At 35.6% G+C, this 24,952-nt stretch overlaps 1 protein-coding gene across 1 annotated transcript in view; it reads right to left on the bottom strand.

Moving 5' to 3' along the window:
• Positions 1 to 24,952, bottom strand: part of PRDM5 (PR/SET domain 5) — a 191,851-nt gene that overhangs the window by 54,621 nt on the left and 112,278 nt on the right. Inside the window, 3 exon segments of the mRNA XM_081812941.1 lie at positions 12,629 to 12,722; positions 16,043 to 16,203; positions 20,280 to 20,373. Of these exon segments, the coding sequence (XP_081669067.1) occupies positions 12,629 to 12,722; positions 16,043 to 16,203; positions 20,280 to 20,373 (349 nt within the window).

The raw sequence follows: 24,952 nt of genomic DNA, 5'->3' as shown, positions 1-24,952 counted from the left end.
AAATTAAATAATGTTTAAATAATTAAATTAAATAAGGTTTAATGATTTTGGAGCCAGTTTTATTTTTCACTTTGAGTTTTCCGACGAAAATCAGTTTTGGAGAGGGCAACTTTCAAATGAACAAGCCAACTTTGAAAGTGTGTGTTTCATGAAAAATAAGGTGGTTCCATGTGGTTGGACTTCAAAATAAAAGCTCTATATGGGAATTCTTTAGAACTTTAAATTTGTTTTCCACAAATATCATGGGACTGGCTTGTTTTGCTTTTGTGGACTAAGGAAATTGTTATAAGACATCAAAGTGACTCATTCTAAATAAAAATTAAACAAAAAATGTAATGGGGCAAGCACCGCCCAATCACTTGTCCAATTCCACCATTCTAATTCCCTCAATTTATGGAGCATCTAATAAACTAAAAGTACACCACAGAGAGAAGTGAAATGCTACCCTGACAGATGGGAGTAGCTCAAGTTCATTCTTGGCATTTCCTATGATTTGAAATACTTATTTTTTCTCCAGGAGCAAAAAGAGCCATGAAACCCCACTGACCTCACTGAACCCCACATTGTTACTCTTAGAATGCTCCTATTAATTAAATTCTGCAAAAATATCACTTGATCTGAAGAAGTTACGCCCAAGGACACCCTCTTTGAAAGAAAGACAACAAAAGTCTGAACTTGACATTTTCTCCTTGAGTATTTACAGAGATGCTCTACTTTTAAAAGTGTAAAGAGTTTGCTATTAGAAGGAAATGGGCAGTAAAATACAAAAATCAAAATTTACTAAAGGCGGAGATCTTTACTTCTCAAAATACTTTTACCACCTGAATCAAAACAAATCAAGTCTTTTTTTAAATGCCAGGTTCTATGAATGGAGCTACAAAAAAAAAAAAAAAAAAAAAAGTAAAAGATGCATTCTTCTCCTTAAGAATCTTACAATTAGGGCGCCTGGGTGGCTCAGTTGGTTGAGCGGCTGCCTTTGGCTCAGGTCATGATCCTGGAGTCCTGGGATCGAGTCCTGCATCGGGCTCCTGCTCAGCGGGGAGTCTGCTTCTCCCTCTGACCCTACCCCCTCTCAGGCTCTCTCTATCTCATTCTCTCTCTCAAATAAATAAATGAAATCTTAAAAAAAAAAAAAAGAATCTTACAGTTAACAGTATCCATCCCTCATTTCTGAAGAGATGCCAAGTCAAATGAGGTGAGGTTCATAGGGAAGCAGAAAAATAGGAGAGTCACGTGCTCACTAATATTCTAATCTCAAATAAAGAGCCACAACTATTTTTGGGTTGAAGGCAAAATAAAAAATGAGTTTTACAGATGCAAACAAAATAGAATACATGATGCAGAATAAAAAAAAAAGTACAAGAGCTAATGAATAGTTAAAAATATATAATTAGCTAGGAAGAGAAAGTCAAAGACTCCTTACTCGAGGCTTCAGTCGACCAGGTGTATAAATGACACCCAGCACATGCGATTTGTCTGAGGGAGTACGACTCCTTCATGTGCGCACCGACAAAAGCAAAGGGGATTGCTTCACAAACAGGAGAAACATCTGAATGATCCAGACACTGGCAAAGTTTTCAAGGTTCTGACCAAGAAAGAAAAACTACATGAATTCTCCCTGCTACTGTGTTAAGGGACACTTTAAGATAGATAAGTAGAGAAAGGTAAGGTAATTACTGATTTGGTTTTGTTGGTAGGGAGTCAGACTTCAGTGGGAAAACTAATCCTTTCACCCAGCAGGTTCCCGTGTTTAGGAATTTCTACCAAAAGTTTTATTTAGCCTCATATTTATGAGCATAGTTTGTGAACAGTGGTCCTGGGGTGATGAAGTAGTTAAACCTCAGGAGCTGCACACGGAGGGGCTTCCTGCTAACAGTACCAGCAAGGAAGAATCAAGACTATATAACTTTGAGCAGCATGAAACCCTGAAAATGATTCTCCTTACCCCCCCAAACTAGAAAAGGGGTAAAACCTTCCCCGGCCCTGAAACACACTTCAGAGTCGTGGGAAAACAACACCCAGAGAAGTTGTCCTCAGGGGAGAAAGTGGTAGTAATGGCAGGAGGAAGCCAGTATCAGAGGAAACCCAATCTCTTGTGGTTTTCTTAAAGGACAATGTTGGTGTTCCAAATTTAACAGAGGTAGCTATTCATAATATTATGTAGAAATGGACTAATAGATAAAGCTGTTGAGATACAGGTGATGAAAACTGTTGCCTGCGACACTTCCATTTTTGAGGATCTCAGTGTACCAAAAAAAAAAAAATGAAGAAGTGATAAAAAGAGAGTTACTAAACAATGATATATTTTAAATGATCCCTCTTGTTAGACTCTGTGACTATATTACTACTTCATTTGGTTCATGATGCTACATTCCAAGACCACTGTCACTCCCTCGCCCTTCCCTCTGTGCCTCTATCCGTCCTCTGACAAACCCTGACATAAGCATTATAGCTTTTGCATTAGAAACTAGGGCCTTTGGTATTTTTTGAAAAAATATTTAAAAATAGATAATAATACTATCAATGAAAATCAAAATGGATGTTTCTCCATATCTCTCTTTTAAGTTGTTATATGCACTTGTCACTAACTCAAAATCAGACGGGAGGAGCGAAGTATAGCAAGAAAAAAAAAAAAAGGAAAGAAACACTATATTCCACTAATGTGGTCAGTGTTCAAAAATGATCTTAAGTGTCAAAATAACACGGAGAACAAAAATCATGTAGTTCAAGACTTTACGAATGACTTCTTAGGGAAAATCTAAGGCTCTGAAAGTGTGATGCTGAGAATATCATTTACTTCTGTGCAGATTCTACACTCAACTGTTCTGTGAACTCTTAGTTTATCTGCAGGTAAGAGAACATTCAATATGACCTAATGTTAGTAATTTTTTTTTAAAAGATTTTATTTATTTATTTGACAGAGAGAGACACAGTGAGAGGGGGAACACAAGCAGGGGGAGTGGGAGAGGGAGAAGCAGGCTTCCCGTGGAGCAGGGAGCCCGATGCGGGGCTCGATCCCAGGACCTGGGATCATGACCTGAGCCGAAGGCAGACGCTTAACGGCTGAGCCACCCAGGCGCCCCGACCTAATGTTAGTAATTAACCACTTAGAAAATAAATATAGCAAAATAAGCTTCCTCTCAACACAGGCAAGTTATCTAATTCTTATAAAAATGTGAAAAACATGCCTTAAATTTTCATTTGTATTCATAGTGACTTTGCTAATTGTCTATTTTTATTTATTAATAATTGCCATATTGTCTTATTGTTGTTTATAATTATTTATAGCTACCATTTTTGTAATTTTGAACAAATATTCTAAAAAGAATGAATAAATTCTTTTAGAGAAAGAATCAGAAAAACAATGGCTAAAATCCAAGGATAACTGAATTATAATATACTGATCCTTTATTTCTAAGCTGATCACAGGTATTTACTAAAAAAAATTAACTGTTTCCTAAGACAATGATTTATTACTACATTCATACAACAGTGTGCAAGCAAGCCTAGAACAGAAGGGCCAACACAGCCGGTATCTATTAACAGGAAAAGTTGGTTGGAACTGTAGGCAAGTAATTAACCTTCTGGCCCAGAGCTTTAAAACCCCAAAAGCAGTTCCTAGAATTTCTTTCATAATTTATGAACAACTGATGGAATTCTTGTCACAGTCCATGGATTCCCTTGCGGAATTAGCCCCAGCTCTCACCGACCCTCAGAAGCTATAAGCCAACAGGAGAATGTGCTCTACTATTTCGGCTGACCCACAGAGTGCCATCCCTGTCACTGCAGCATAGGAAACCAGATGATAAATTACAGAGCTGCCTGCCAGGCACAGACCTTAACATTTCACCTTCACAGACACTGATGCTGACACACAGTACACGCACCCTCACTCACCCCAGACCAGCCCTGTCTGACAGCAAACCCTCCTCTATGTTCTACAGATGATCTATATTCTGCTGCTAAAGGTTATAAAAAGATGATGACGATGACACTGGGAACAGAAAGTCAGACCGTATATCAAGGGAGGTTGCATAACTGTGGTTAAATACAGGCAGGAATTACGAAGACAGAGCAAAGAGCCACCGTGGCAGCAGCAGCTCACACCACATGCGCACACTGTGCTAGGCGCCCTGCAAGGTTCCTGACACAGACTTTTCATTTGCTCCTCAAAACAATGCCATGACGTTAGGACTGTTCTTTTTTTTAAAGATTTTTATTGCTGCCTGTGTTCTCCTTTAGGATTTTGATGGACTCCTGCCTCGCATTTAGGTCTTTCAACCATTTGGAGTCTATTTTTGTGTGTGGTGTAAGGAAATGGTCCAGTTTCATTCTTCTGCATGTGGCTGTCCAATTTTCCCAACACCATTTGTTGAAGAGACTTTCTTTGTTCCATTGGACATTCTTTCCTGCTTTGTCGAAGATTAGTTGACCATAGAGTTGAGGGTCCATTTCTGGGCTCTCTATTCTGTTCCATTGATCTATGTGTCTGTTTTTATGTCAGTACCATACTGTCTTGATGATGACAGCTTTGTAATAGAGCTTGAGGTCCAGAATTGTGATGCCACCAGCTTTGCTTTTCTTTTTCAACACTCCTCTGGCTATTCGGGGTCTTTTCTGGTTCCATACAAATTTTAGGATTATTTGTTCCATTTCTTTGAAAAAAGTGGATGGTATTTTGATAGGGATTGCATTAAATGTGTAGATTGCTCTAGGTAGCATTGACATTTTCACAATATTTGGTCTTCCAATCCATGAACATGGAACGTTTTCCATTTCTTTGTGTCTTCCTCAATTTCTTTTATTTATTTATTTATTTGACAGTGAGAGATACATCCCCGTTGGAATTGTTCTTACCCCAGTCCTTTAAATGAGGTAACTAAGCAACTTACTATAAAGCTCACGCAGGGAGGAAATGAATAAAATGGAGTTTGAAAGCCTATCATATGACTCCACAATCCATACTTCAGATATGAACTAGGTATTAAATAACAAGAAGTGGAGATAGCTGACTTTGTGGTGGGAAAATTTCTCCATAAGTGGAATTAAGTAACAAATTACAGACCCTCAAGCTTCCAAGTTGAGATTATTAACCTCAACTGGTTGATACATCAACAAGATACTATCATCAAACATCATGGAAGGAATGTATGTAATTCTACAGTAAGTTTAAGAGTAACAGTAAACTTAGAATAAGAACTAAAAATACCAGCAAAGTGTACACTGAACAAAGTTAAAGCCTTAGTTTAGCTCTAGAGGAACAATATACAAGTAGTGTAACCTTATCAATTCACTGTATTTTGTGGGGCATGGGTTCAATTAAGAGACTTGAACTACAAAATTTATGAAATTCCGTCTATTCTAAAAGTGAAGAGTACTGTATTTTAGTAATCTTTAAAAGCAAATGCCTTGTGCACACTTGCTGTGCATGTTCTTATTCTAATCACCTAATTATGAAGAATGAATGGACTTCAGAAGGTGGATACAGGGTTTGTAAAAAATAACATTTTCAAAGTTAATGGAAAAAAAACCACAAAGTTTTGTCAGACTTCACCTTAGCCGTACAAAATGGCGGTAATGGGAAGGGGAGGGAGAAGGAGGGGAAAAGAAGGTGAAGCAAGGATACAACTGGTTGGTTACTTAAGGTAGTAAAGGATAAAACCAATCAAAATGTGAATTGGAGAAGTTTTTAAAATGTTTTTTTAAAGCACTATTAACAAAAAATTACAATAGAGACATAAATACTAAGAATACTCCCAGAACTAACAGGTAGTAATCCAACAGCTAAGTTATCACTGTCTTATAGAATGACCATTAGTCATGAGCCAATAAAATAAGACCTGTTCTAAGAAAATTAATATGAAGGAAACTGCCTTTAATACTCCACAAGGCAATACCATCATTATACTAAATAGGAAATGATGAAAGATAACCAGTTGGCAAACTGGAAGGAAGAAACATAGACAGGAGTCCTGTTTTCTCTTCATAAAACTTAATGTTATTTGATGTTATAAAAAAGAGAAGTAGCTTCCCAAAATATTGATGGACAGTTTGAATGCTATAAAAACGAAATGAAATTGACTCCTTCAACATAATGGGAAAACCATGGAAAGACTATTACCTCTATAAAAATCTTAACACATTGCAGTGTATTCAAATGTACATCCATCCCACTTAAAAAGCCCAACTATCAATAATCACTTCCTAGAAATAAAAAAAGTAACCTGTCCAACTACATGACATTCTGAAAAATGTCAAACTACATAAATGTCAAATGTTCTTCTGGAAAACAAAGCTATGGAGACAGTAAAAAGATCAGTGGCTGCCAGGCATTGAGAGTTAGGGGATAAATAGGCAAAGCACAGAGAATTTTTAGGGCAGTGGAAGTACTCTGTATGATATCATATTGATGAACACACATTACACATTTGTGCAAACCCATAGAATGTAGAACACCAAGAGTGAACCATAATGTAAGCTATAGACTCTGGGTGACTATAATGTGTCAATGTGAGTTCATCAATTGCAACACATACCACTTAGATTGGGGATGTTGATAACAGAGGAGGGTATACATGTGGAGGGAGGGGGTAGGAGGGAAAATCTCTGGATCTTCCCCTCATTTCACTGTGAACCTAAAACTACTCTAAAAAATAAAGGCAGGGATGCCTGAGTGGCTCAGTCAGTTAAGGGTCTGCCTTCGGCCCAGGTCATAATCCCAGGGTCCTGGGATCAATCCCGCATTGGGCTCTCTGCTCAGCGGGGAGTCTGCTTCTCCCTCTCCCTCTGCCTCTCCCCCTGCTTGTACTCTCTCTGACAAATAAATAAATAAAATCTTAAAATAAAAATCTGGAGAATTAAATTTAGTCATCATTTTCTCTGTATGTCATTGCCCACTATAAAGGTGACTCAGGAAGAAAATGAATAGTAATGCTAAATACACACACACACACACACACACACACCCCTTTCATTTCACTCTAAAGGATAAAATTTTCCTAAAATAACATGTGACTTTTAGAATTCCATTCCTCATCTTTTATATTGGAGAACTTACAGGATGTGTGTAAATCTTGTAATTATAACAACTGTGTAGCAGCTGTGTAACAAAAAAGAAGAAACACAAAAATAAGATAGAACTTGAAGTCAAAAGATTTGGATCTTACTACCTTGACTGGATAGGTCATTTGTTTCTCTGAATCTCAGCTTCCTCATCTAGAAAATGAGAATGGTCTTAGAAACCTATCACACTAACTGTGGAAGGATACACTAACTCAGATAATATTTGAAAGAGCTTCTCTCCTTCAATAAACTTGATTAAAAACCTGAGCCTGATCTGCCCTGCCCTTCAGCTCAGAATCTAGTCATGGAGCCAGATATGCAAAGTAAGTATAATACCATAATTGAAAAGAGATGTTTATATATAGTAAGCAATGGGATCCCCAAATCTCTACTAGATGAGAGGCTATGAAGAGCAAGACACTATAATATACTACACAATTGTTTGTAATTGTTCCAGTTCCTGTAAAGTGGACTTTGTCAAACAAAATGGATAGGGCATTTGTCAGGACCAATTTCCTCTACCTTTTTTCTAATAAGAATTTTAAAAACTGGCCAATTCCAAGTTAAAAAGAATCATGGTAAGTTTTTAGTGCTGGTTGGCCAAATATTGTTCTTTATTCCTTCATTTAAGCACTGTAATTTTATATATATTGGTGAGCTAAATCTTAAACCATGCTGTTAACTATTATCTGTTATACAATTGTTTCCAACCAACAGCATGATAAAGCAGTGAGGTAAAGAATGGAAAGAAGAGCGAAGGGCCCAACTTTATATTGAGGTGGGACTGGCTAATAGATTAGGGAGTTTAGTAATTTTATTCTTTGATTCTAACATTTCTCAAAGTGAATTCCATGATTGTATAGTTAATTTATGAAAAAATGATTTTATGGTCAATTAAATTTAGATTCAAATCCAGGACTTCTTGCTATGAAGCCAGCATTCTTTCCAATATCCCACAGGTATGGTAATGTATTTGTAGATTCTTTTATTTATTCAAGAAGCATTCTCTAGGTTCTTTCTCCATGCCAGTCAGTTCTCTGAATAGTAAACAAGTAAGTTATCGGATATGGGCACAGCTCTAAAGGAACAGAGAACTTATGAATGACTGAAGAAGTATGAGCACCTGGAAGCGTGCAGTGTTGAGAGAAGCACAAGATAGAGCATATCCACCTAATGTGGGAATAAGGGATGGTCACGTGACATATCGTGGAGAAAGTTACATTTACTTGGAGACTGGGGGAAAGTGAAAGAAGCGTAATAAGTGAGCTTGGAATGTCAACTGTGAGAGAAATTGGTAGTTGATAAGTCTCGTGATAAGTAAGGGACAGTCATTTTGCAGAAAGCAAGGGGAAACCACTGCAAGATTTATAGCAGGATAACAGCATGACTGGGTAAGCCTTACCAACTCTTTAAACCTTCTTTTGTAAAAAATAGATATACTTTACAATATATTTAAAAAAAAATTCTAAAGACTATGCCAATAGCAAATTTCATGGAATTCCTTTTTCAAGAAGATGACTAAGCATGCAGTAAGAAGTTCTGCTTCTTCAGAAGAATCTGAGTTTTCTCTCTGAGTGGTCTGACTGTAAGCAAAAAAACAAAACAATAAAAAGTCTGTTTATATTTAAAGAATAGAAATCTTCCTGTTGAAAGAACTAGGCTTTGAGAGAGATGCAAACAAGATGTAAGCTGTGAAGCTGGATGTTCAGGAAACAGCTCTTAGCGGCACTTAGTTGGCATCTGCATCCATTCAGTTGTTCTCACTGGAATAGAACAGTCCCACTTTTAATTATGAAAATTTTCACACAGGCAGAAAAATTGGAAAAATAGAACAATAAGCCATATATACCCTCACTTGGGTTTAATGTCACCGTATTTGCTTTCTCATTCTCATTTCTCCCTTTTTTAAATATATTTTTTGCACTTCTTTTTGCTGCTCCACTTGAGAATCAGATGCAGAAACATGTCACACCTAAATAATTTAGCATAAACCTAATAATAGCAGTTACCTGCATAATCATAATGTTAATATATTTTAAATATTTTATTAGACAAGAAACTTACATGAAAACACAGAAAATCATCAAGAAAATTAAAATTGTCCATATTTATAATACAAAGAAATAACCACAGGTAATAATTTAGTATTTAACCTCTAAGGCCTTTATATATAAATATATTATCCTTATAAAAATATATCATTTTGTTTTTGTAACTTATATTTCTTTTCATGTTAACTAATATATGATGTACTAATATATGATATTGCTCACAGAATATTCCAATTTATAGATATACCATAATTTATTTAACCAATCTTCTAAACTGTTGGATATGCAGGCTCTATTTCCATTTTTTTTTCCCTATTATCAACAGCTCTTCAAGGAACAGGAGATTGTTCTTTTTCTTAAACAAATTTTACTGCCTATGATCTCTTTTTGGACTTAGAAATCGAGCATACTTTGGGTTTATGTCTAATAAGGAAGATAGTAATAATTTAAAAAGCCAAGGACAACTTTTGATGTGACAAGGTAAATTAAATTTTTGACAGATTATCTTGGAGATCATTACAGTTCAATTTTAAGAAAGAAGTTAGTTAAAAACACATAGCTCAGAATTTAAAACACCACTAAAAATAATTTTTCCAACCAAGTTCTCCTTTCAACACTAGTTTACTAAACAAAAAGGTCAGGTTAATCAGGAACACAGCCACCTAAATGCATTTTTTCCATCAAAAATGCATTTTTCCAAGGGTAATACATTAAAAAAAATACCATGATTATTAATGCCAGACAACATGATAGTAAATTAGCTCTTTATCAATAGTCTATCAAGATTATGTCTATAAATTATTAAAGTTTCAGCATATTCAATGACTTAGGATCTTGATAAACTTGAAAGAAAGGAAAGGGAAAGATATTGAACATAAAATTCTCAGGATGATATCTGTAAGAAGGAAAAACCTAAGAAAAGGAGAAAACAATAATATAAGAAATTATATCAATGACTTGTTTCTTCTGTACAATCAGGACATGGTGATAAAGACTCTGGAACAATTTTAAGTCCACCCACGCTCAACATGGCTCTCTACTGCTCTTTTCCTTTTGCTTCCTTTCTTTTTGTTGTTCTCTGCTTCTGTTTTGGTCCTCAAAACTTCACTTTCCCTGGATACTTCTAAGCAAGAAGACCTCCTTTCTCTCTTTAGGGCACCCATTATTCTACATTCATCATGTATAATGTTTGATATGTTCTTGGTTATAGGTTTCATTTAAAAGTATTTAAGAGACCACTCTAAGATTACAAATACTATTTTGACATTATGTCTTTTAGCTTTAGCCAAAAAAATTCCAGAATAAGAAATTATGTTCCACAGCTGTCCTTTCCTCCACCTCTGTGTAATAGTTGTACTATTGATTCTTTGGCATACGTAAGCTAACACTTCCTCATCCACAAAACAGTTACTATGCTAGACGTCTACTTCATGAGGTACTGGGGCTACAATGATAAAGTCAAATACTCTGGCTCTTGAATAGGAAGCCTCAGCAATGTAATCTAGTTACATTTTACCACATATAGTCCAGCTACTGAAAACCATTAGGATTCAAGTAAAATGATCTGGCTATCAATATTCAGAGTATTTTTTCAAGTCTTCTCAAGTATTTCTCTACATGGTAGATAAAATCCAGACAAGGTTCTGTCAAGAATATTTAATTGTTTAAAGATATTTGCAAAAGATATATCCAGTAAGGGATTAATATCCAAAATATGTAAAGAACTCATACAACTCAAGACCAAAACAACAAATAATCCATGAAAAAAGTGCAGAAGACCTAAAGAGGCATTTTCCAAAAAAGACATAGAGATGGCCAACAGACACATGAAAAGATGTGCGACATCACTCATCATCAGGAAAATGCAAATCAAAACCACAATGAGATAACATCTCACACCAATCAGAATGGCTAGTATCAAAAAGACTAGAAATAACAAGTGGTGGTGAGACTGTGGAGAAAGGGTAACCCTTGTATACTGCTGGTGGGAATTTAAATTGATGCAGACGCTCTGGAAAACAGTTTGGAGGGTCCTCAAAAAAAACTAAAAATGGAAGTACCATACCATCCAGTAATTGCACTTCTGGGTATTTACCAAAAGAAAATGAAAACACTAATTCAAAAAGATGTATGCACCTCTATGTTTACTGCAGCATTATTTTTTTTTTAATATATTTTTTTTAATTTGACAGAGAGAGACACAGCGAGAGAGGGAACACAAGCAGGGGGAGTGGGAGAGGGAGAAGCAGGCTCCCCACTGAGCAGGGAGCCCGATGCAGGGCTCGATCCCAGGACCCTGGGATCATGACCTGAGCCGAAGGCAGACGCTTAACGACTGAGCCACCCAGGCGCCCCTGCAGCATTATTTACAAGAGCCAAGATATGGAGGCAATGCAAGGTAAGTATCTACTGACAGATAAATGGATAAGGAAAATGTGGTATATATACATGATGGAATATGACTTCACCATAAAAAAGAACAGTATCTTGCCATTCACAAGAGTGTGGATGGACCTAGAGGATATTATACTAAGTAAGTCAGAGGAAGACAAATGCCATATGATTTCACTTATATGTGGAATCTAAAAAACAAATGAAAAAATACACAAATACCACCACCAACAACAAAAAGAGAAATAGACTCATAAATAATAGAGAACTAACTAGTGATTGCCAGAGGGGAAGGCAGTGGGGGGATGGGTGAAATAGGTGAAGAAGATAAGGGGAACAAACTTCAGTCACAAAATAAGTCATGGGGATGAAAATTGCAGCATAGGGAATATAGTCAATAATATTGTAATAACTGTGTATGGTGACAGGTGGTATTTAGACTTATCCTAGATTTATCATGGTGAGCTTTTTATAACATATATAATTATCAGATCACTATGTTGTATACCTGAAACAAATATTCTATGTCAACTATACTCCAGTTAAAATTTTAAAAAAGAATATTTAGTTGTTTATTCAGCCTTCACTAGGGCATAGCCCTCCTTCATGGGAGAAATTGCACAAAAAGTCATAAGAAATCAAGGGACGACCCCTTTAGGAAGCTATCCATGGCATACGAGACATTATGGTTCCATTACCCTCGTATCCAATAAAATCCTACAGCATCCAGGCAGTATTCCAAGAACTTTCTAACTTTAAAAAAGCCACATTTGATGTCAGTTATAGGAAGGAATTTTAAGAGGAGGCCCTTAGCCTTCTATAAAAAGTGAAACTGCTATTCCCTATTCCTCCATTAGAACAGAATATACAGTAAATCACAATTATATCACAACAAAACATTAGCCAAATTATTTCCATTTCAGACATTTAACTTAGTTTGGGAAAGTAAACTTATTTAAGATTTTTCTAAAGTAAGGAACTGGATTCTATAAAATTTTAAGGAAGAGAAAACAGCCAAGATTAATTCTTAATCTGGGAGATATTTTGTAAGATTATGATATCCCTTGTCTTAAAGGAATTTGATTTCTTTAAGTTGTTTTTATCACCAATTACAATTTACTTACCTGTGTGGCTACGGATATGAACTCTCAGTGTACCACTGCTGGCAAATTTCTGGCCACAATATGGGCAGATTTTCTCCTTTTCTCCTGTATGTGTCTAAATGGAAAGGAATAAAAAGGGTTGAGGATAAATATAAAGAATTAGGTAAAAATGATTAAGTGCCTCTGACAATGGTAAATCCTTTTTTTCCAGGATTATGTTTCATTAAGATGATTTAATATCACAATGAGATTTTAAACAATTTATCATGAGTATTCCCACTGGTTCAAAAAATAAAAATAAAATAAAAAACCAAACCTTAGAATCATGCATTAGTGCTAATTTGAAAATAATTCTGCACTTTACTTTTTAAGCCTTTATGGAGCCCCCAAGTAAAAACGATTAAGTGATACAAAACCAGTATATGCTGGCAAAACCACATAATCAAAATGGGGTTAAAGCTGCCCTTTACTGCTGCCAAGAAACACTTCCTTAGAAGCATTTTTCACATTCTTGGTGTGTATTTAACTCTTGAGGGCAGAATTAATCTCAATAAAGTAATCTGTTACTTGCATTATGCTTGCGTGACTGGATTGATTTTACGGCAAAGCAAAAAGAAATATAAATCTGATTTGATCTTTAAAATCAGCAGTGTTAATTGAGCAGTCAATTTGAAAGAACATCCTTGCCCTCCACATACCTTTAATCTCAGCATAAAACAACCACACAAGGAAAGGTGAATATGTATCATCAAAAGTGAATTTTGCTGGAATGTTAGAGAGTTCAAAGAAAAGAGTAAGCTCTCCCAAAAAGAGGAGGCAGATGGAACTTTTTTTTTTTTAATTCTTATGTTAATCCCCATACATTACATCATGAGTTTTAGATGTAGTGTTCCATGATTCATTGTTTGTGCATAACACCCAGTGCTCCATGCAGAATGTGCCCTCCTCAATACCCACCACCAGGCTAACCCATCCTCCCACCGCCCTCCCCTCTAGAACCCTGTTTGTTTTTCAGAGTCAGATGGAGCTTTTTAAACTTGGCTCACAGTCTCATCAGGAGACCAGTTATTCTACCAACATCAAAATAGGTCATTCCAATAAATAAGGGGGTCAGAGCTACTTTTCAAGTCCCATTGTTTTTCAAACTTAGGAGAAGGGGAAAAGAAGGGAGAAGGAAATTATTTTAGGTATCTGCACATTCTCAGTGACACTTTTTAAAATTTTTTTCATTTCAACGATGACCTACACATCAATGAAAGCACACAGTGGATCATCTGGGTTACCACCACAACGCAGAGTTTCCAGGGCCTGTGTTTGCATTAGGTTAGTGCAAATTACTGGCATAGCCATGGGCTAATGTAAAAAGAATAGGAAAGTTTTTTTGTTTTGTTTTGTTTTTTCTTTAAATGATGTGTTCCCAGGAGGGACGCACTGGCCGGCACTGGGTGAAAGGGGTAGGGCAGTTACCTCATCTCAAAAAACCACCAATGTAGCAAAACAGTCTCCATATTAATTGCTAACTTTAATATAATTAGTTTCATAGCCTTATTGGTATTTAATTGGAAAATTTTCACATCCGAATTATAATGTGCATTTGGAGAGACACTATTGTATTTGTAGTTTGTAAAAGAGTTATAAACTAAATACCTTAGTCAACATCAGTGTCCTTTTAAATATTTTTTCCATTGAAAATGATTTACATTATATTCAAGTTTGAGAAATATAGTCTAACCAACTGCCACGCTAGCCAATGACACTGGCTACAACAGACATCTCCTTGATTTTGCATTTGGCAGGAACTTAACTTTCCATTTTCACTCTAAGTTCTTATACAAAACAGTTATACATTCTTTACAGTAAGAGCCGTTACTCCCATGGTCCCCATTATGGCTCATTTTAAAGGAAATGGTATAACATTTTAACATATAACAGACCTATTTTCTTCTCATTCCCTGACAGAAGGGGCAAAATACAATAATTCTTTCTTGATTAGTGTACGGTTGTTTAGAAATTGTATATATCTATTATTGCAGCATTGGATTATTCCAAAGAGGCAGCTATCAATTTACTTATAGTATCTCTATAAAATCCACAGCATTTCTTTTGCTGCTACATGAGTATTTCATTGCTCACCTACATGACCTAAGTTAATTTTCAGTGGCATAAGTTTCCAACTAAACAACATTAAGTCAACATTAATGAAAAGAATTAAAATGCTTCTTTGGTTTAATTAAAAAATGTATCAATATGGAATTTGGTTAATTGGTTTTAAAAGACATTTAAGGTATAATACTAAAATATCTTAAATATAGATAAGAAAGCATGGAAACAGATCACTCTGACAATACTGGATAAATGTATCAGATAAAAATGAACAATGCTCTGCTAAATGTACTATATAACGATCTGTGATTGTGGACAAACAACTATTATCTCTCTTGAAAACTCACTATTTTTTCCCACATTGATTAAAACATGACACAAATTTATTAAATCCATGCAAAAAAAGTAATTCAAGCAAAGACAGTTGAAAGACTATCTTCTCCAGAAATTTGAAAAAAGAAGACAATATCATTATTACTGAACATTAAAGAAACAGCAAAAGAACGTTCCTCAGTTCAGTCCTTTGACACAGCCATACTAAGGACAGGTACCAAAATAAAAGTCACACTGAAGCAGGAATCACTTCCTTACATTCACTCAGCAGTACACACCAAGTAGCGGAATCTATTACTTCATAGTCATTTCTAGAGTCAACATTAAAACTTATAACAGTGTTTGTTACACTATGAATTTTGCTATTTTTGAAAATACACTTAAAATGTACTTATAAAACAAATAAAAATAACCTCTTGATTTGCCTACAGTAATTAGCATAACACAAAAAAGATAATCTCCAAATCACCGTAAGTAAGAACCTCATTTTATTTGAGTTAAGCAAATACTTAATCAAGTCCCTCTTCTGTGCCAGGAACTTCCCTAGGCCCTAGAGATGCACGATGAAGAAGGACCATTCCAATCCTAGAAAAGAGCTCAATCTAATAACTTGTCAATAAACACCTGAATTAGCTCTGAAAAATAAAATTAAGGCACTAATCATTTTTTAGATAAAAACCCACATTAATTCAAAAATGTACAAAAATTGACAAGCTCCCACTCATCAAATACTTTGACCCATCTATCATCATAGCTCAGCGCTGTGCAGAATCCATACCTAAATCTAGGTTCACCTTCATCTGAATTATATATCTCTTCTGAAAAAGTAAAGAGAACAGACATTTTTTGAAGAGCTCATATAAACCATGCATCCCTTGTCATTTTGAGGAAATATGTTGACTAATTAATATAAAGTTGATTATCACATGATAATTAGCATACATGCCTATACTGCTGAAGTATGTAATCCATTTAAACTCACAGAAGGCTTCTACTTACTTTCTTATGACTTCTAAGCACTGAAGGTGTAACAAATGCCTTATTACATAGCTCACATCTGTATTTCTTGTGTCTTTCATGGACCACCTGGACATGAACATTTAAGGTATCCTTCCTTTTAAAGGTAGCGTCACAGTGATGGCACTTGAAAGTCCTCTCACCTTAGAAATGAAAAAGTCAGATAAGAGAAAGATCAGATGCAACAGCAGGGTGATGTTAACTCTCCCTCATGGGTTCCAGACGTAGTGTTCTTTTCTCCAAAAAGTTAGCTTTATTACTAACAATTTATCATAACCAGAAAAGGTAATTTTTCACATCTTTCAATTCCATATTTGCTCATTCATTATGTGACCAGTGGGAAGTGCTTTAACCTTCTTATGTTCTCAGCCTCTTTAATTGGAAAAGGTGGAGACTCAATTAGCTAATTTTCTAAAGGAACCATGAACTTTCTCTAAAAGGAGGTCTTTCTAGGGCAGGGAATCAGGTTTGAAGTAAGTAGAGTCTTGTGGTGACAAAAGGCTTCTGTCAAGCAGAGTAAGTGGCTTTTGGGGTCCCTCCTAAACTCCCCTCACTCCACAACCTTTATGTGGCCTTTAAGGGACGGGGCACAGGCAGAATAGGGTCATGGGTAGCACAGTGGGGAGGGAAGCCCCTGAGGGCACACAGAAATAAGTCAAAGCCAGCCCCCTTCTAGGACAGGAAAGGGCTACAACACCCCTTTACTTCCTCAGCACTATCTCAGGAACTTGGACTAGAGGCACCCTAACATGGTCCTTGGTCTGCTAATTAACTAATTAGCTGGGGAAGGGGCTCAGCTCCCAGGCTGTCCTCAGACAGGTTAGAGGGCTGCCTCTCAGAGAGGCAGTTGGATTGGGACAATTATCCTTTTCTACTCAAGAGCCCCTGGGTACCTGTGAGGGTTTTCACCTTGTTATCATTCTATTGCCTAGGCCCACAGGGAAAGCAACTCCACAAACTATGTTTAGGGGTACGATATGGTACTTTTTAAACTTTCATATAATGCTATCCTTGTAGGTCTTCTTAACAAACACATCTACCTTTTAGTGGTCTATTGAAATACATTTACGCGATGCATGTGCACAATTAGAAAGCAGTTTTATCTCTCAGGAAGTTATAACACGATTATATAAATTAGACAGACTAGTATTTATTTTTTGTTTTGTTTTGTTTTGTTTTAAAGATTTTATTTATTTATTTGACAGAGAGAGAGAACACAAGTAGGCAGAGTGGCAGGGGAGAAGCAGGCTCCCCGCTGAGCAGAGAGCCTGATGCGGGGCTCGATCCCAGGACCCTGGGATCATGACCTGAGTGGAAGGCTTAACCAACTGAGCCACCCAGGCACCCCAGACAGACTAGTATTTGAACATATATTCCCTTTTTAAAGAACAATTTATAAGTACAGATTCACATATTATATTCATTATGAGACAAAATATACAGATAACTTTCTACATTGAAAGAAGAGATTACCTCAATTTCAACCAAACTCATCTCACATCTCCATTAGAACTAGCATAGATTTAGAAATGTGAAGATCCTATTATTTCTTCATACCAAATTTAAAGGAGGAAGGACAAAAAGAAGGAAAAAAGAAAAAAAGAAAAAGACAAATGACCCTTTTCAAACAGAATTATGGCTCTTTCACTTAAAATCTCTGAGAGCCCTGTTGAAATCTGATGCTTGGAACAAAGTCACACCCAAACCATGCAAGAATTGTGTCGATTCTGAGAGCTATGTTTGTATGTTGCCTTTGTGCATTTTTGTTGCTGGATGCTATTACTAGTTTGTCTTTATATACCTTTTTAGATTTATTTAAATACTTTATTTGTATAAAATGTATAACCAGTGAGAGTAAAAGAAAGTATCAATGACATAAGACTATAAATAATACCAAAGCAACTCAGGAACAAAGAGAAATTAAAAAACAAAAACAAGGGGTGCCTGGGTGGCTCAGTCAAAGGGTCAAACTCTTGGTTTCAGCTCAGGTCATGATCTCAGAGTCACGGGTCCAGCCCTGTGTCCTAGGGCTCTGTGCTCAGCAGGGTGTCTGCTTAGGATTCCCTCCCTCTCCTTGTCCCTCTGCCCCTCCCCAATCCCCCTCTCAAAATAAATGAGTAAATCTTTACAATTCAGTAAATAAAAAACAAAAACAAAACAAAAAAGTAAACCTCCAAGATTTCTCCTATTAAAGCATTTCTATTAAACCAAAATATTGATTCCTATACAAAGACCTCTTCAAGCTATACCAAGGGAGGCCTTACCTTTCTTCTTTCATATTTTAATTCCAGATTTCTTTGTTTTAAGCTTATCAGAATTTTTTAACTCTTATGAGATTTAATCTGATGTTATCAGATTTCTTTGCCTTAAAGAAATAAACACCGGATTAAAGATAGGATTTTTCCTATCTTAAAACCAAGAAGCTAGCTAGTAACCTGCCTTTTGGTTTTCAGTGTGTTAGAAAATAGCAATAATTCCCAAAGTAATTATGACAAGCTATTCTTCGTATTTTGAGCCAGAATGCTGATAGAAATTTCTAAAACAGCCTGCATGTTTTGAAGTTAAACAGGTCTTAATTTTCGTATTGTGTAAGATAACATCTAGTATTTTGTCTTATTCTGTCTACTTCTGGTTTTTCCTATCCTTTTAGTTGACCTGCCTTATCTGATGTTTAACTTTACCTTCAATAACCCACTTACTCAGTCAACTACAAAGCTGATTTTCCAGCCAAATGTCTTGATGCAGCTTCATAAAGCCTGTGATTAATGTACTGATCAACATTATATTAAATACAGAATATGCAAGCAGAGTCTACACCACTGCTTCAATCCTCTCTCTCAAGTATATGAGAACCAATCAGCAGAAATCAAAAGTAGCAGATTCCTTGTAATAAATACTCCTTGTCGCTATTGAAATTAAATTTTCATCTGTCTAAAGAAAAATTTCCTGAGCATCAGGCCAAATTTGGCCACAGAAGTCTTAATAGTATGAATGAGGTTCACTTGTCCCAATCCCTACTCTAAAATCCATTCATCTCATAATGATTGTCTTTCTTAAATGAGAGCGAAATGGGATGGAAATTCCTGCTGTTACATGACAAATTTTAATTCTTAAATGCATGGCTGTCCTTAATAAAGAAATAGAAAGTGGTGTTGACCAATTCTCCAGAGCTGTAAGGTCAAATACAGAATGTCATGAGACCTTAACACTACCTCTTATGTAGGAAAAGAGGCATTTCATCATGATCATTACTACTTGGTATTTTTAAAAACTTTAATATCTTTGGTATTTTGAATTTTAGACACTTCTACTTGATCAGAGAAAATTTCTTCCAAGACACTATCTTATCTGTACAGTTGTCATAACTGATTAATTGTTTCGCTTTCCTCAGAAATATTAAAAATTTAATCAGCAGTAGGAACTTTGTTTCAGAAGATGTTCCACTGATTAAACAACTCAAAAGCAATCAATACAAATATTACCTACATTATGCCATTTTTCTTTACTTTTAGATAGAGTAATGTAGCAAATGTCCGGTTACTTTGATATTTGAACCCACTTTAAAACTCAGCTTAGCAATAGCATTTTCTCTGAAATACAGTGATGTAAAGTGTCCTTTCAGCGATGTGGGTATAAGGTGCTGTATTCTAAATACAGCTCTGAGTGTAACTGCCTTACAAATTTGCATGGTGTATATGTGTATAACTTCTCTCAAAAGAAAAAGAAGTGCTTCTGCCAAAAGAAGTAAGAAGTTATTAGATATGTAGATATTAGAAGTTATTAGATATGTACTCTGATCTTTTCCAACTTTAAAAGTCTGTGAGCTAATAAAATCATGCCAGACATCTGCATGTTTTAAAGGGTCAGACATGTTTCCTTAATCATTATATTTAAAAGGGAACAAAAATGTCTATTTCAGAACAAATTTCAAAGATACCTTACTGAATATGAGAGAAGATTTTATATACAAACCTTAAATAGTGCAAAGAAATGATATAAAAGAAAATGTCTCATAAAATGATTGATCTTAATGTGGGAAAATGAAGCAAGGATAATGGAAGAAAAGGTGAAAAGCAGAATTACCAGCCCTGTTTATGTTCAAAAGCAGATCACATAACCACATATAGGTCCACTTCTGTGACGCCTACATTCTCAAAAGTTGTAAGAACAAAGTTTGAGATAATTCAATTTGTCCTCAACTGCTTGTATTGTGACTTACTGTTATGTATGAGCAGGTGTCTCTGCAAAGAAAATGGGGTTCGGAACAAAGCTTTACATTCCTCACACTGGAATGGTCTCTCTTCAGAATGGGTCTGCGGATGAAAGAAACTGTGAGTCAGGAGGATCTAGAATCATCTAATCATGACAATAATTGGGAGCTTGTATTCATGATATGGGAGAGGAATGGGAAGGTAGACAATATCTTGTTTCTTCTGATGATGTTCTTTCACTATAAAACTGTAAACACAAATATGCAAAACAACTATTTTTAAGTTCTCACATTAATTATAAATTTGGTAAGTAATAAAGGAAATTGTTCCTATAATCTCAAAATGCTAATCTGAATACACACAGACTTCTCAGGATTTACTCTGCAGAGTAAAATGATTTGTAATTTCTCTGAAGACTAAACCTTCTTTTTTACTGGACAGGCTTTCCCTATGCTACTACAACATTTTCAACATAATCAAAGGAAACTGGTAAAAGGAGACAGTTTCCACCTTCTATCCTCAACTTCACTGAATAAGTTCCAAAAATTTTTAGTCCTAGATGCCCTTTTCCTCCTAAATTAAACTAGAACATTTACTCATACTTAAACCAGGTAATATTCATTAAATATTTATTTTGTGTCACTGCTGCACTCAACACTTTACATGAATTTTTTCACTTAATTCTAACAGTAATTGGATGGACAACATACTATTACTGTCCCCATTTTACAGATGAAAAAACTAAGGCTCAAAGAATTTCAGTAACTTGCCAGAGATCAAACAATGTAGATGCAGCAAGCACCTTTAAACACACAACAAACAAAAATACACTGAGAAACAATAAACAACAGAAAATCAGAAATAAAAACAATACAAACAACAAAACAGTATGCTTATTCACTTCACCTTTTTTACTGCATATCAGTATTAACCTGTTTTGCATAAGTCAGTGTATAAAATCCTATTCTACCATGGATGACAAGATAACAATGCTCATAAATGCTAAAATACCAAAAATTGAACTATTTTCTCTTATGATGATAAAACAAATCATATAATTCATTAGTTTTTATGATACATGTGATATAAAAATAAAGGGAATAAATAAAGCACTTTATTCACAACATAAAGATTTAAACATTTTCTTAATGTACATTATAAAATTCAAGATATAAGTATTACCTATTAACATAATGTTGGTGAAAAAGGGATTATCCTGCCTGTTTTTAGTTGTAAAAAATATAGAGAAAGGATGAGGGGAACAAATATTTAAAACTTGGGATAAACTACACATATTCAAATGTGTTATTTAGCCACATAAATGAACATGCTAGCTGGGAATAAAACAGAACAAAGAGTAAGTTTCTTTCATTACATAAAATATATGGACACTTAGTATAGGAAAATATGGTCCTTCAAATTGGTAGGACAACAGTGGACTGTTTAGTGAACGGTTTTGAGGGAACTGTATAGACATTTAGGAAAAAATTAAACTGGATCTATTATTCATTCACCCCTTTCAATAAATCCCATTTCAATTCAGCCTTTTTTGCAAATGTGAAGAATAAATTGTAAATATACTAGAAGAAAATATGAGTGAATTGTTAAATACTTTTTGAGCAGGAAAAGGCTTTCTAAGCATGGCAGAAACTCAGATATGCAGATGAGAGAAGGCATTAAATTTAAAACTGCAAGGCAAAAATGTTTGGTGACAAAGAAAATATTTGCAACATGAAATAAAAATTTTAAGCTGCTAATATAAGGAGTTATGGCACATTAACAGGAAAAAAATGAAAACTCCAAAGAAAAGGGGCAAAAAGACTCCTCCAAGTAGCACTCTTGCAATATCCTTCATTACTTATTTTGTGCCCAGTCCATGCCATGCACTTCATGCCCTTATGAGTCAGTCCTGTTGTACACACTGGGGATGTAGCAGTAAAAACAGAAGACTAAGTCCCTGTTGTCATGGAGGTCTCACACTGGCAAAGAGAGAAAGACAAGGAACAAATGATAAAATATGAAATACATGCTATGGAGAAAAAAAAAAAGAAGGGAAAGGGGATAGCAAAAGTTTCAAAGAATGGGGTATCAATTTTAAACAGAAATTCCAGCTGAGAAGGTGACTTGAAAGAAGAACTGATAGAAGTGAGGGAGCAAGGGCATGTCTCCCTCAGGGGCACCTGGGCAGAAACACTATGGAGGCCAGTGTGGCTGGAGTACATGTGGAAGAAGCACAGAAGTGGGGAGATGAGGCCAGAAAAAAATGGGCAAAGAATGGGAAGGAGAAGCGAATCATATAGGGCCTGGTTGGCCACTGTAGGAATTTTGTCTTTTACTGAAAAAGATAAAAAATCTCAAATGAGTTTTGAGCAGATGAGTGGCATGATTCACTTGACATTTAATAGGATACTAAGGTGGCTGTGCTGAGAAAAGGATAGAGGGGGACAAGGCAAAGCAGAGAAACCAGAGAAGAACAGCAATAAACCAAACAAGAGATAATTAAGGCCTATATCAGAGTGGTAGCTACCATTGTAAAGAGAAGTGGTAGATTTCTGGATATATGAGGAAAGTCAACAGGTTTTGTGGAGAGGCTTGAATTTGAAGCATGAGACACAGAAAAGAAGATCTAATATTGTGACCAGAGTGATGGTAGGCTGGATCAGCCATTAACTAACACATGAAAGAGCAAGCAAGAAACAAGTCTGGTGAAAGATAAAAGGGGTTCAGTTTTGGGTGGGTTCAAATGATTAATCAAAGATGTCTAGTAGACAGTGGAATATTTCAAGTCTGCATTATAGTGTAGAATATTTGGGGATGTCAGATTATATATTGTTAGTATTTAAAGCCAGGAATACAATGAGAGAATGAAAGTTAAAAAAAAAAAAATACTCTCTGTGGTATATCAGATTGGCAAAGGTGAGGAGAACGGATATTACTCATTGTTGACAAAAAGGTACGATCCAGCAATCTTCTATCTTATAACTGGGAATGTACATTTTCTGAGTGGCAGTGTGGCTCTGTTGACCAAACTGACAAATGCACATACTCTTTGACTAACTAACTCCCTTGACAGATACAGATCTGGCAATTATTTACATAAACAAAAACTTTTTTAAAAAACCTCCTAAATGCCCACTGGCAGATATAAACCTGGGTAACTAAATTTGAGTGGCTACTGTATATTTATTTTGATATGGAAAACCCACGATAACATATTTTGAGTGTCAAAAGCACGATGCAAACCATTATAGATAGAATACCATTTGCTGCATACATACACACATGAAGAATGGGGTGTAGGAAGATGTCCTACGAAATGCTGAGGAGGGTTTTCATAGTAAAGTGGAGAGTGGTATCTGACAGAGCTTTTGCTTTCTTCTTTATACCTTTCTTTGATGTTTTAGTTTTCTACAAAGAGTAGATTATATTATTACAAAAAGAAAGGAACTCTTTTGTCTTTAGAGCATCCATATTGGGACAAAGGGTTGCTTTAGTCTTCCAAAAATATGATATTCCACCCTAACCAATTCTTCCTCTTTTTCCAAATCTAGGACAATACAACGTGTGGCTATGATTTAGTAGCTTGATGATGAAATAACTTGGGACAGCATGAAGCCTCACGCCTATGTTAACCAAACTAAAGCCACAACATCTAGATACAGCCTGAAGTCAAGAGTTATTTTAAGTAGTAAGCTGTTAGTGCATAGGCCGGTGAATAAATATTTTTTTTTTAAAGATTTTATTTATTTATTTGAGGGAGAGAGAATGAGACAGAGAGCACAAGAGGGAAGAGGGCAGAGGGAGAAGCAGACCCCCTGCCGAGCAGGGAGCCCGATGTGGGACTCGATCCCAGGACTCCAGGATCACGACCTGAGCCGAAGGCAGTCGCTTAACCAACTGAGCCACCCAGGCGCCCCCGGTGAATAAATATTTTTGTCAAAGATTCCAATACCATCAACGGAGTTGTGATGGCATGACTTGTCAAAGTCTCGGCATAATATACTTTACAAGTACCAGATAAAATTTAGCTTTTTAAAGGGTGCTTATGCTTCAGTTTTTCATTTCTACAGGGTGCCAAACTTTTCAGACTTATTAATTACATTATCCTTCAGCTATAGAACATTCCCCCACTTAAATGCCAAGTCACCGATGACACAAATATCTGCTGGTAATAACAAATGAACTCGTCCATGAACTATACATATATATTTTTATGTATCATATCATATATCTTTTTATGCGCCAAGTCTGATTGTTGTTCCAGATGTAGAAAACACATAAGAAAATGTGTTCCACTATTTATAACACCTAATAAAATGTCTCAAGAATGCTTCAGGTTTTCAACATAATTTTTATACAATAATCACCAAATTAGCACATTTCTAGCTATACAAACTAAATACTAATTTCGTGAGAACAGAATAAAATTTTCATCAGGCCCAATCACAGTTAAAAATTATAACCATGACTATCACCAGTATATATTGCTCTGTAGTAACAGTATTACTAGAAATGATATTTTTTCTTGTGTCATGCGCAAAGCAAGAAAACTATCTTAAAATTCAGAGAAATAACAAGAGATAAAATAAATCTGAAGAAAATATTCCTGAGATATACGTGTCAGAACTATTCTTTTTTCTTAAAAAAAAAAAAAAGGCTTTTGTTATTGAAGTCTCAAGCC

Source organism: Leptonychotes weddellii, chromosome 2 (assembly GCF_054177405.1).
Source record: "Leptonychotes weddellii isolate Sample4059 chromosome 2, ASM5417740v2, whole genome shotgun sequence".
Lineage (NCBI taxonomy): Eukaryota > Metazoa > Chordata > Mammalia > Carnivora > Phocidae > Leptonychotes > Leptonychotes weddellii.
Note: the sequence above shows the minus strand (reverse complement) of the source record. Positions and strands in the feature narration are given on the sequence as shown.